Source organism: Thamnophis elegans, chromosome 3, assembly GCF_009769535.1.
Source record: "Thamnophis elegans isolate rThaEle1 chromosome 3, rThaEle1.pri, whole genome shotgun sequence".
NCBI lineage: Eukaryota > Metazoa > Chordata > Lepidosauria > Squamata > Colubridae > Thamnophis > Thamnophis elegans.
The window spans coordinates 16,841,007-16,854,637 of record NC_045543.1 but is presented as its reverse complement, the minus strand read 5'-3'; the positions used below and the strand labels follow the sequence as shown (position 1 = coordinate 16,854,637).

The window sequence follows — 13,631 nt, the reverse complement described above, 5'->3', positions numbered from 1 at the left end:
TAGGGAAAGAAAACAAAGGAAGAGGCAGAAATAAAACAACCTCAAATGGTTCCAAAGCTCTGGTTACAGTCTGTAGGTTCACCGACAAAAGGGCGAACGACAAAACTGCGTGTTCTAAAGCACTCTGACGAATGAGCGCTGAATCGCGCTGACAACAGCGCGGCGACAGAAGCGCGCTGTAAAACTAAATGTAACCCTAAACCTAACCCTAAACGTAACGCTAAACCTAACGCTAAACCTAACGCTAAATGTAACCCTAAACCTAACCCTTACCTTAACTTAAATCACCCTTCTGCCGACACGCTATTGTAAATCGCCCTTCTGTCGACGCGCTGTTGTCGGCGCATTGACGTCGCAGTTTTAGCAACGTGGTTTAGTCGGGTGCGGTTTTGTTGTTCGCCCTTTTGTTGGGTCACGCAGTCTGAAGACCATCTGTGGATGGTCTTGGGTGCAGCCAAAGTGAAATGAAATACATCTCACCCAAAACTGCACCTGCCAATCAGTCTCTGGTTTTTTTTTGGAATATGGGTGCTCTTAGGGGCTGATCATAGGAAAAAAGCATCCTTGGTTGGGGAGACAATTGCAGTCAGCAAAACAAGCAGCTAACTAACAAAGTCAGTATGTTCAAAAAACCCAAAAAGTGTATAAGCACGCACATGCGCGTGCACACACACACACCACTATTAGCATCTGCACTTTTAGATTATGACCTAATACCTTTCAAGGACATTTGATGAGGATGCCTAGATATATTTCAAATGGAACCTTTTTCGCACATTAACCACAAACTAAATTAAACATCAAGAGTCAGTTTCAGAAGTAGCCCCCATCTGAGACCTGACCTGGAGGAAGAACTGGAAAAAAATAATCCCACTTTTTCCTCTAGCATCTGAGGAATTCCACTGAGCATGATGCGCCTGGATTTATCACATCTTCATAATTAAAAATATAATTTTCTTCATTTAGATAACATACATTGCATTTTCATGATTCTTTTTGGATGCTAAAGATTATCAGCTTGCTGATCTTACTGAGTAGTAATCTTACAAAGGAAATGTTATGGAAAAGAGAAAAAACAAATGGAAAAAAATCAGAAGTTTTCTTTTAAAAAATTTAATAGATGATAAAGCAGCTATCCCAAAATGGACATTTTTACACACTTAAACACAAGTGACTTTTTAAATAAAATCCATGGTTAGAACTCTGTTGTAAAACATGCAGCAAAACCAGACAAAGTGGTCTTCGTTCTTTGTACTGAATACTTTTCGTTGTCATTCTGTCTCAGAATCCACACACGTACTCTTTGAGTATTTTCATTCTTGTGGCAATATCATACTTAAAGGAAATAAGACTGAAAACATCAATATTATCAAACAGTGAAACAAAACAACCGTAGGGCCAGGAGACTCTGGCTCAGGACAGGCACATTTCTGGAACATATGGTTGTGAAAGTTTAGTGTCTTCTGTCTTATCTGATCCAGATCCTTGCTGCACAGTCTTGCGTTTAAACAATCGTAGGCTTAGCCGTAGCAACTCATTGTCCACCACTGGAGGATTTGTGTAGGTTTGTTTTGTTGTGCCCTGTTGGGACAGGATACGACCTATATTAGCAATGACTGCATGATAAGTATTCTAATGTATGATTACTAGCATTTCAGGAGGAGCATATTTTATTCTGTAAAAATATATACACCACTGAGATTATTGGAGGCACAGCATGAAAAGTTCTAGATCAACGGTCCCCAACCTTTGCAGCTTCGCGGTCTGGCTAGTGGTGGGTGGGTGGAGAGGGGTACCGGGCTGCACAAGCAGTGGGCCGGCACACACGCATGCTCGACTTGCACAAGCAACAGGCCAACATGCGCACACATGTGCACAGCTCAACTTGCGCAAGTTACATGTGTGTGTGCGCGCGCGCACCGGCCCCACAACTTGCACAAGCTGATCTGGGCACCCACAACTCATACAGCCCAGTTATGAATAGGGGCCACGGCCTATGGGTTAGGAACCCCTGTTCTTGATGAAAGATGTCCAAAACTATAATAAGCCTTCTGCAGACAGATAAGACGAGGAAGAAGTCAAAGCAGGAAACTCCAAATATGAAGAATCAGGTACCTTTTTCGCAAGTTTAAATGTAAATCAATTTTTCAAAAGAAATATTTCCCCCCAGAATTCTGGGAGAAAACAGTCATGCTTTTGCGAGATGGACGGCCATGTAAATATGGCACATAAAAATGAATGGAATGAATGAATACACACATTTTGAAGATTATGCTTGCTAGAATATAAAAGGCACTTCTGAATACCATGCATTTCACAAAAAGACTCTGAATATTATTTCAGTGGAACAATAGCTGCTCAACAAATAATCCCACTTTTAGAACTTTCATTAACTTCATGTTGCTTTCACAAAGAGAAGGAAAAAAAGGCTTTAAAAATAAATCAGCAAAATATGTTGCAGCTATGTAACTGGATGACTATATGGACAACGATTTCCGCATCAAAGTTTACTACATGTTAAAATACATTTCAGGTACTCACCTTTTCATTTTTCACAAGCTGCTTGCGGATTGCAGAATCCCTCCGAAAGCAAAGGGCTTTACAGCAAGGACCCAGGTTGCACAGCAGTCCGGCTCGCTCTTCTTTTCGCAATAGGGCAGCCATATTCAGAGCCCCAAATTCATGCTCAAAAAGGCTCTCTGCATCTACAAAGAGGCAATGTAACGATGAGATTTCAAGTCTTCTAAAATGGGGATTCAGATCACCAATATCAACAAAGACGCTATCTATCTTTAGAGAATATATGAGAAGTCACTACTTCCTCTCCCGATATCCAGTTCCCTGAGTCTAGTCCAACCCCATTCCCTTAGAGCACCTCCCTTCTCTGTGGTAGGAAGAGGAACAGATTACATGATTGCCTCTGGAGAAAGGGAGATTTTATACACACAAAGGCAGGGCAAAATTATTTCAACAGAACAACTCAATAAGGCCTTTACAAACCTGTATGCATTATCCTGGCGAGCATTTTGCTCTGATTTATAAACGGACCCTGCACAATTAGAAGCAGTCTTTTCAGAGTGACACGTGCTCAAAAAGAAAAAATTGATACAAACTTTTAAGGTTTTCTAACGTCTCTTCATGATTTGCTGGGAATAAACTGATTACCTTTAGGTTTCTCCAAAGATCTCTGGCAAGTTTCTTTTATCTTTGTGAAAAGCTGAGGGCCAGCCAGTTGTTTGGAAATGCCAACTCTTAACATGACAGCAGCTGGAGTAAATTTTAAAAGAGCAGCTCCAGGCTCCCGGGGCTCCTTTGGCTGTTTTGGCATCAGGCTAGACCAATCTACATCAATGACATCCACCGGATCTGCAAACGCATACAAAACAAAAACAAAACTTAAGATAATTTTCATTTATCTTTTCAGCCCATTTCTTAAATAAAGAGCAGAAAACCTGAGCATACAATAACTAAAGCAAACTAGTAAAACCTAAGAGGAGACAATAAATTGTAGAATAAGACAAATGCAAATGTTTACTCTGAAATAACGTTATCTCTTAAAGATGCCAAAGCACCCATTAGGCTGGCACAAAGACTGTTGCAACCGTTTCCTGGCTGCAATCAGTTGTAAATCTCACTGAGGCAATCGCTATCCCGCTCAAAGAAAAAACAAAATGGGATGAGACACCCCCCCCCCCCCCCACTTTCAGTTGGCTGAGGACACTCATTCCCTGTTTGGGAGAAGGCTGTTTGTGTCTTCTTTCAAATCTGCTTCCTGGGAAAGATCCAGTTAAGAAAGTAGACTCCGACCCGTTTCCAACCGTTACAGAGGCAAAAGGAAAGTAACCTTATGGAAGCAATGAGAGGTGCTTCTTAGCTCACAAAAGACAGCCTTCTTCAATTAAGAAAAGACCCTTTCATTTTTTAAGGAGAATCCCCAGGGACTGAATCATCAACCAGGCCTGTCCTGTCTCTGTTTTAAAAATGTTCATCTAAAAATGCAAGGTGCGCCGATTCATGTGTCATAGCCTAATCCAAACAAAACTGATTGGAAAACCTGGGCAACTTTGCACTGCCTTTGGCCTGTCTCTTATGGCTATGGCACTGATATTTCTTAAACCATAGTTTCCCACACTCTTCTTTCTCATGACCAGTTGAATTGGAACAGCTCTATTAACGTTATCAAGCCAAGATGATTCGTTTTCTTTGGGCATAGGTTGTGCAGGCTTCAGGTTCTGAACTCGAAACAGTAATTTTGGAATAATAATTTGGCTTTCTAGTACATATAGGACTGATGTAAATGGTTTTTTTCTAAGCTTACCTGGCATCTTCTCTTCATCCTGCTGATCGTCTCTTTTTTCGGCATCACCTGCCAAAATTTCATCCAATTCATCATCACTGATTGGCTCATATTCTCCAGCACCAGATTCCATGGACTGCATATCATCTATTTTTGTTTCATCATCTCCACCTGAAAGACAGAAATGTTGCAACATGCACTTATTCTGTCAAACTCTCCACAGATCCAACAGGAATGGCACGCTAAATGAGATGATGCAGAAGACCTAATTAGATTTGCTTGTTGTTCGTGTCTGGAGTCAGATCAGAGAAATTGCACTCTGGGTTTAATCTTTTTTCATTCATTTCCTTTCTACTCAGTATATAATCCCATCAAAACTGTAATTATCGGGAGAAGGGTGGATGGGAGGTAGGTATGCATATGACCTGTTTCTGTCTCTTTTTACTCTCCTGTCTCTCTTTCACCATCATCAGAGTTTTTAGAGAGCAAAAATATCATTTGTACTGGGAAAAGTTGTGAAAGTAAATTTCATTTGGTCTAACAGTAACTATGCTGCTCAAAAACTATATGAGGAAACCTGAAATGTAGAACGTTCAAATAAGAAGATTATTTAAATGAAGCCATTTACAGGTTTGTTTAAAAGTAGAAAAACTGCCAGTGTTTGTATTTTCAGAATAACTTACCTTCTACGTTTTCCACTTTCTCTGCTTCAATTCCATCTTCAAATCCTTGCAAAGAACTTAGGTCTTTATCCTGCCTTTCCTTCTCCTGGGAAGAAGAGTCCAGAGCAGTGGCCTCAAAAGCCTGATGATCTTTACTTGCTTTTGTCTCACTATGCTTGGATATTTCTGCTTGAGAGGAAGTGCTGACCCCTCTCTCTCTTTCCAGATTTTCAGAGAGCAGGCGTTCTTTTTCACGGTCCAGATCTCTTCGTTTTTCTCGTTGTCGGTCTCGTTCCCGAATCCTGTCCCGCTCTCTGCTCCTCAACCACTCAGATTTAGCCGCATCTCGGTCCCACTCTCTCTGTCTCCCGTCCCGTCTCTCTCTTTCCCGTTCACGATCATGCTCATGCCGGTCTCTGTCTTGCACTCTTTCTCTGCTATCAAAGGACCCAGATCTGGAGTGACCTTGTCGATCAGATTCAGGAGAACTTCGCCTTGAACTGTGACTCCTTGAATCTTGTCGATCTAGAACACACAATCAATTCCATCAGAACAGACGATCAGACTTCCATTTAGAAAAAAACTCAACTCAGAAGAAAGGTTTAGCAGGACAACAAATCCAGACACTATATACCAAATTGCACAAGTTCAGATTAATAAACCATGGTTTACTGACCCGAAAGCAAATCCTTTGCCTTTCCCTATTTTACTGATCACTTCTAAAGGAAAATTTCTAACTTGCAGGAAGTCTGCCAGGGACATGATACCACCGGTAGAAAGAGCTGAGGCCAACAGTATCAATGCCTAGTTCTCTCTTCCCGTTCACCTTCCTCATGCATCCATTTCACATTCATGTTTCCTCTCTCATCTGAGTCACACTCATCCCCAAAATAAAATTTTGATTTTTTTTTTCAAGTGATCCCAATATAGCTTTTTAAGAACCCAATGACCCACACAAAGAGCCAAGGAAGCAAAACCTATTGGAAAAAATAAGTTTTCCTTTCTTGTCCAATTCCCTCACTGAAAATAGATCCATTAGGACTACTGATTAGAGGGCTTTTTTTTTTTTGCAAACTACTAGTAACACACGAGCTTCTAAAAAGCCTAACTGTAGGGTATGAAGAAGGAAAGGCAGGCTGAATGTTGCCAAGTTCTGCTTGAATGACATTATCCCCAAACAAGTTATTACTAACCCCTTTATAAAGCAATTTTATAACATTAGCCATTGCACATTGGAAACAAATCCCTCCTCACAGGAGCTCCTTGAGCCTCTATCCTACCCCTATCCCAAATTCTGGGCTTCCCAAGGACTGAGTCTCAGGGCAGCCACGGATACGGCACAGGAGCAAAGAAAGCCACACAACAGAAATTACCAGAAGAAGTGCTACGGCTGGCAACCCCTCGTTTCAACTGATCGATTCTGGACTTCCGCTCTCCTGAGATTTCAAGGCATCTCCGGTCTCTGTCGCTTGAACTGCTGTGTAAGATCTTCTTAACTGCAGCCTGGTCATCTCCGCTGCGATGTGCAGAATCATTAGAGGGTGATCGGAGTCTACTTGAAGTACGGCTCCTGTTGCTACAGAGGCTGCTGCTACGCTTCTGCTCGGCAGGGCGGAGGTGAGGGGCTTCTTCAACCACGTGAGAAACCTCCAGGGTTTCGACTCGTGTACGGTGGCTAGTTCTATGGGGCTCCTCAGAAATCCTTTCTAGAACCGTTTCCCCTCGTTCTGGAACATCTTCATCTGACCAATCACTAAACGTTGTATCCTCCCTCTTGGGAGGAACTTCTACTACTGCAGTTTTCTCAGGCACTGCTTCCACCACTTCTTCTTTCGTGGTTACGGGTGGTGTCCTGGGGCCTTTTTTCTTCTTCTGATGGGGGCCACTGTCTTCCTCAGAAGCCTCAGAATCTCCCTTGGATCTCTTGCGCTTCTTTTCAGCATTTTTCTTTTTCTGACCTTTCTTGGGAGAAAACACTTGAGTTTTCTCTACTGGCGGTTCACTGATATAGCGCTCTAACCTGCCACCATCATCCTCTTTCTTCTTCTTTGCTGTTTTTTTCTGTATTTTAGCTTTCTTCTTGTCTTCGTGCATGTGATCTACTGCCTCGTGCTCTTCAGAATCCCGTTTGCTTACATTATCTTGGATTCTGGTCCTTGTGCTCTCATTTCCCTCTCGCTGCTCTCGCTGTTTGTCCCCAGAAGTACCCCGTTCTTTGTAATCGCTTTCTTCATGTCTCAGGCTTTCCTTTCGCTCTGGCTTTCTGTCGCTCTCTTTCCAACGGCTCTGCTTCTCTTCTGAAAGGTGTGAAGGACTAAGGGAACGTGATTCTTGAGGACGTACAACCTGACTCAATAAACGCCGTTTTTCATCTATAAAAAAGAAAATGTGTCAATGCACATGATTTTGGAGCAAATCTTTATATCTAGGAATTCTCTTTAACTTACAGCAAAGAAGAAAAAAATCCAGCTATACGTTTTGTTATGAGAAGAGGAAATTATTAAGATAGGAGGCTTGACAGGAAAGTTACTTGTAGGAAAATCATCGACACGTATACACATTCTTCTTCTCCTAAAAATACATCCCTCTTTTCCAAAGTCAAATGACTTTAAAAAAATTAATTGGTTTTAAAATGAGGCTGTTAAACATTACTGATTCACAGATTTTCGAGAATACACCTTTGGCCTTCTTAACAATGGCAATATCAACAAATTACTCTATTCCACTTCATAATTAAAAGGGACATACAAACAGATAACAAAGGGTGACCTGGATAATTTTTTTACACTGGATTTACAAAAGAGACTTATTAAAGTTTTGAAACTGTCGCGAGAAAGGACAAAACAGAAGTGAAACCAAGTTTTACAACATTATATGAATGAACTAAAGATTGTTGGAACTAAAAGGAAGGAAGTAGGCCATAGTTGCAAGCAGCCATCACAGCATCCCCGCAAACATGTAATCGCAATTTGGGCGCTCGGCAAGTGGCTCACAATTATGATGTGGTCATGTGATCACCATTTGCGATCCTCACTGCCAACTTCGAACAAGCCAAGGCAATGGGGAAGCGTGCAGGAGATTGCAAATGGTGATCATCTGACTTTGGGAACTGTGAACATGTAGAATTCACCTAGCCATGGCAATGGCAATTGGGACTGCTATTGTAAGTCAAAACAAACACATGACAATGTGCCTTATAACTGTGTTGCTTAGTGATGGGAGTTCCTGATCCCAATTACCACTGGTGAAGACTACCTGTAAATACTTCTATATACAGGAGTTTAACTGTACAATTTAGCTTACCTTCCTCAGCTACAGATGCCACTGCACAATATCACATGATGTTCTAGGTACCAAAAATAATGGACCAACAAATTCATAAATAAATGGATGGTCAAAATCTTGCCAAATCTCAAGAGAGAACAAAAACCCCTCTTGTAAATTAGAAAAGGCTACAGTCTTACAAGTTTTGAAGGTTGGCGGACCCTATCTTAGAACAGAGTGGGTGTTATGTTCATAAGAACTGTATGGCCAACTCCTGCTAGTAAGTACATGCTTTCACTCACTCTGATCTTCTCCACTATTATAGGCATCACTATCAGGTGAATGTTCACGGCGGCGTTTAGGAGATTTCCGAGGGCTGGGGCTACTTTCATTTCTGTGACGTTTTCTGCATTACCCAAAAATAAACCGTTAGTCATTACATTCTAGGTATTTAAGTTCTAACAAATTTAATTCATCTTCTACCATGTATATAAACACGACTGCTACACACCAATTTTAAAAATCTAAATTGAATGTCAAGAATCCTCTTTCCAAAAATAAAAATAAAAATGTTTACAGAAGACATATGAACTGTCAATGTTTGTTTGGATAATGTTGGGTATAACTTGTTCATTCAATTTACTGTCTCACACTGCATAATTATTTATTTTCTTTTTTAAAAAACAAACTCACTTTGATTTCCTCTCTTCACGACTATCTCTTGTGGTCCTTTCTTCACGGACATCTTCTCTCTTGTCCCTGCGTTCTTCTCTTCCTCTCTCTTTGTCATCCCACTCTCTCTGTCGTTCCCTTTCTTTGTCTCTTTCCCGGCCCCGCTCTCTTTCCCTTTCTCGTTCTCTTTCTCTTTCCCGTTCTCTTTCCCGCTCCCTTTCTCGCTCCCGTTCCCGTTCCCTGTCATGGTCTCTATCCCGTTCCCGTTCCCTGTCCTTATCTCTTTCTCTCTCACGTTCTCGCTCACGGGCCCGATCACGTTCTGCTTCTCTTTCTCTTTCCCTCTCCCTTTCTCGCTCCCTAGGTCTTTCATCCCTCCTATCTTCGTTCCTGTCTACTCTTCGTTCTTCTAGTCTTTCATCACGATCAATATCATCATTTCTTCCTTGGTGTCGTATGGGTGAGCTTTGTCTCTGATCTGTAATGATAAACAGGTTTTAATTCCAATTTATAATCATCTAATTTATTTTCCAATATTTGGGCACACTAATGCTTTAATGTTAAATCACTGCAACAGATGTGAAATAATTAATTCTGAAGGTATTATTTAGGATGAGTATCCATAATGATAAAAATCTATGGAGATGGAAGGTTGAAGGGGGAAATGACAACCTCCACTGTAGAGCAAAAAAACCCATCTTGAATTTAATATTTCTTTGGGAAATTTGCTCAGTAAACAGAACTGTGCTAAATGAGCTAGCTGATTACTAGTGCTTGTAATTAAAGTTCATGAAGTCGGTGTAACTTTCACAGCTACATTCATCTTTAATGCTATTCTACCATTATGCCCTTGTAGTCATTAATAAGTTAATGGTTAAAAAAAACCACTCCTGAAGAGTACTTACCTCTTTCTCTATTGTCACGCTTATCCCTTTCTCCATGTCTCCTTTCAAAAGAAGAATCTCTTGCATGCTCACGGCTTTCATAGCGATCCCTGTCAGGGTAATTGCTCCGTGATTCCCAGCTTTCATGGTAGCTACTACTAGAATTATGGCTATCAACTTGAGAGCTTCTTGTTCCTCTATTGCCTATTGAAAACAAGACACATGGGAAACATGAAAAAAATCTCTGCTGCCAGAGATTAGTTACTACAGATTGATTAAAAGAACTGTATTTCATAAAAGGATTTGTAAATTGTGCACTCCCAATATGCATTCAGGGAAGTTAAAATGTAATTTCTGATCTAGGATGATAATTTGTGTAATATATTTGCCATAAAAAAGCTAAATATAAGGAAGTTTTGCTTAAAATCCCTGTTCTTTTCAAGTAATAAACATTTCAACCTACAGAATCCATATGCAGAAATCTAAGCAATTTAAGAGCTTTGAGCTTTCAACTCCTCAGTTGAGCCCAGATCAAACTCTGTGGTGAATTAAAAGGAATTCAGATTCATAAAACTAATGCTGGAAGAAAAAAATCATACTCAAAACAAAATCCAGCACTATGAAAAGGAAAGCCTTGTTTGATCATAACAGAAAGATTTAAAATCATCTGGCAAACAATATTTCTCCAGCAAAAGCTAATCTTTAGACTAATTTTCAACAGCTTTGCTTCAGCAAAGGAGTCTGCATTCATACAATCTCCTAAACAGTTGTTTCAAAAATTAATTCATTTATCAGTGAATTAAAGGAAAGGATCTTCTCAATAGCAATGTGTGACTAAAATTAACTAATCTTTTAAGATAAATAGGGCATTTTTTCTTATTAAAAGGAGAAATCCATGTGATAATAATTGCCATCTGTTCCACGTTATTTAATAATTTTTAAGAAATACGCACAGGATCATTGCACTATGAGTAATGGTGACTAAATTTGGTGAAGTCATAAAAAGAAATAAGCTGTAATGTAATTCATTTCTACCCTATTGATTAAACAGATGTTTAAGTAAACAAATGGTGTAACATTCTTATTATTTCATGTATTATATACCCTTGTCTGTTAATTCAGGACCTCTCCCTCTGCTTCTTCCAGATATTCTGGATTCATTTCTTGTTTCACTTCTTGAGTCCGTCCGACTTTCAGCTCGAGAATTATCTTCCCTGCCATGGGCTCTTGCATAGCTACGCGATTCCTCCAAATACTGCTCCTCTTTCTTATGTTCTCGACACTCTCTTTCCCTGTAGTCATGTGAGTCACGTGTAGAACGTACGTCCCTCTGATCCCGGCTTTCTTTATTGTCTCTACTGAATTCCCTGGCATCACGTGAGTCACGAGCATCCCGAGATTCTCTTGGATCTCTGCGTTCTCTATTATCTCTGGTTTCCCTTCGATCCCGTCCGTCCCGGGATTCTCGATCATCTCTGTGATCTCTGGGGGTACTTTGCTCTTGGTCATAGTCTCGTTCATCCCGGTTGTCTCTTTCTCTTCCCCTTTTTCCTCTTGTTTCTGGAAGTAAAATAAATACAAATGTAAATATATGATCAACTTAATAGTACAGGTAGTCCTCGACTCACAACAGTTCATTTTGTGACCGATCAAAGTTACAATGGCACTGAAAAGGGGACCTATGACCATTTTTCACACTTAGGACCGTTGCAGCAGCCCCATAGTCACATGATTTAATTCGGATGCTTCACAGCTGATTCATATTTATGACGGTTGCAGTGTCCTGGAGTCATGTGAACATCTTTTGCAAACTTCTGGCAAGCAAAGTCAATGGGGAAGCCAGATTCAGTTAACAACTGAGTTACTAATTTAACAACTGCAGTGATTCACTTAACAAATGTGGCAAGAAAAGTCATAAAATGGGGCAAAACTCAACTTAACAAATTTCTTACTTAGCAACATATATTCTGGGCTCAATTATGGTCGTTAAGTTGAGGCCTACCTGCATTAAAAAGCAGGGGGAAACATGAAAAAGAAAACATTTCAATGGCATTTTTGTGGTGAATAGCCCATATTTGTTTGATGCTGATTAAACATAGTTCTTATTCTACCACTGCTAGTCTTAAGACCTTTCTAATTCATAATCCAAAAAGTTCTAAAAAGTCCTACTTCCCCACTTTGAAAGTCCGCATAATATTTTGTTTAACATCCACATTCAGAGAAAAGATAGGAAAATGGTCCTGAAAAATACTTTTTAAAGCAGATGCTCCATGAGTCTAGAAGCGTCCTTTCAAGCAAGCAAATTTAATTAAAAGGCATAAACAAATGAGAAGAGAGGACTCACTGGAAAAGGCCCTGATGTTGGGAAAGACTGAAGGCGAAAGAAGGGAACAGCAGAGGATGAGATGGGCAGATAGTGTCATTGATGCAGTGGGCGTGAGTTTGGGCAGACTCTGGGAGATAGTGGAGGATAGGGGGGCCAGCAGGGGATGCTATGGTCCAAGGGATTGTGAAGAGCTGGACAAGACTCCAGCGACTGAACAACAACAACAAAGAACCGTTCCATTAAATAGGGACTATCTGTATTCAGTCTTTATGGTTATTCATACCATCTCTTCTTTCATGGCGACGATCATGTGACTGTGAAATCCGCTCGTGATCATGCCGGCTTCTCTCTCTAACTGGTGAACGATGCCTTGAAGAAGCCTGTTTTTGCTGTGGAGAAGGTGATGCTCGGTGAGGATAAGGAGAAGAAGACCGACCTACAGGCGGGGAAGTTGTCCTTTTGTAAGAGGGGGAAGGGGTTCTTTTGTGACGTGGTGATGGAGAACGTCTTTGAATAGACGAACCCGACTGAGATGAAGAAGAATGATGCATTGACGATACAGGAGAATGATGCTGTGTTGGTGGTGATGCAGACCTGTAAACATAGAACTGTATATACATCTTGGTGCTACACACCTTTTGAACACTATTCACGCAAACCTTTATAATTATCTCTTGCTAAAATTGCCTTCAGATTGGTTCCAAAAGTAGAGCAGAAGTTTCATTGCCAAGCTGATTCTTTCCTGTCCACAATTTTCCTTGCTAGGCATTTGTTTTCATTAATACCTGAACAGTATGTTTGGCTTTGGGTGGCTAAAAATATGCAGTATTCAAATCATGTTTAAATATCCGTATACTGTATAACCAACAACAGGCGTTCCCTGGGCAAATTCTATTAGATTATAGATCAATTTTCATCTGCTTACTTATAGCATTTCTCAAAGCTCATGATTTCACCCTGCGTACAGAACACCCTATATACAGATTTACTTCTTCTATTACCAGTATGGGATTATTTTTTCTAACCTGCCTTAGGCAACCGTGAAAGGCTTGCATCCCAACTATGAGAGAAGCCACCATTCAAAATAGGTAGGGGCATCCCTGGAAACCTGCAAAATTCTCTGTATTGAACACAAAGGAAATCCAATGTTCTATTTCTCCCATACATATACTCTGTCTCACACACAGAAATTAGGATAAAAATTGAGGAAGAATCCATTTTTTAAAGAGGATCATTAGAGCTGATAAGAGAATCATTATCCCTTCTTCCCCAGTATTGATTCCCCTTCAAAAATGTTCTCCCAAAAACAAGAATTTTAAATAACCCCCCAACCTCTTTATGTTAATGGAAGTTGTTCCCAAAACTCCATACAATGGGAAAGATTCTTCAATGGGAGCTGATGCATGCAAGTGAAGACTATCCCTTCCTTACCCAGCAGTAACCCACAAATATAAAAACTTTGAAATAGTTGTTATCAATGATAATGCAATGATAATACATATTAAAACCTGGAGTAAAAAAAAAAA

General features: G+C 40.3%; 1 protein-coding gene across 5 annotated transcripts in view; it reads right to left on the bottom strand.

Annotated features, from left to right (window-relative positions):
• Positions 1–510: 510 nt before the first annotated feature.
• The window catches only part of ZC3H13 (zinc finger CCCH-type containing 13), a 42,303-nt gene continuing 29,182 nt past the window's right edge, over positions 511–13,631 (bottom strand). For all 5 annotated transcript variants that reach the window (XM_032213948.1, XM_032213950.1, XM_032213946.1 and 2 more), the window contains 11 exons: positions 12,389–12,699; positions 10,884–11,339; positions 9,801–9,983; positions 8,917–9,373; positions 8,526–8,629; positions 6,333–7,331; positions 4,981–5,484; positions 4,319–4,468; positions 3,166–3,366; positions 2,542–2,705; positions 511–1,581 (listed from right to left, as the gene is read on the bottom strand). In XM_032213948.1, the coding sequence (XP_032069839.1) occupies positions 1,414–1,581; positions 2,542–2,705; positions 3,166–3,366; positions 4,319–4,468; positions 4,981–5,484; positions 6,333–7,331; positions 8,526–8,629; positions 8,917–9,373; positions 9,801–9,983; positions 10,884–11,339; positions 12,389–12,699 (3,697 nt within the window). In that variant the 3' untranslated portion in view covers positions 511–1,413. The remainder of the gene's footprint in view (positions 1,582–2,541; positions 2,706–3,165; positions 3,367–4,318; positions 4,469–4,980; positions 5,485–6,332; positions 7,332–8,525; positions 8,630–8,916; positions 9,374–9,800; positions 9,984–10,883; positions 11,340–12,388; positions 12,700–13,631) is intronic.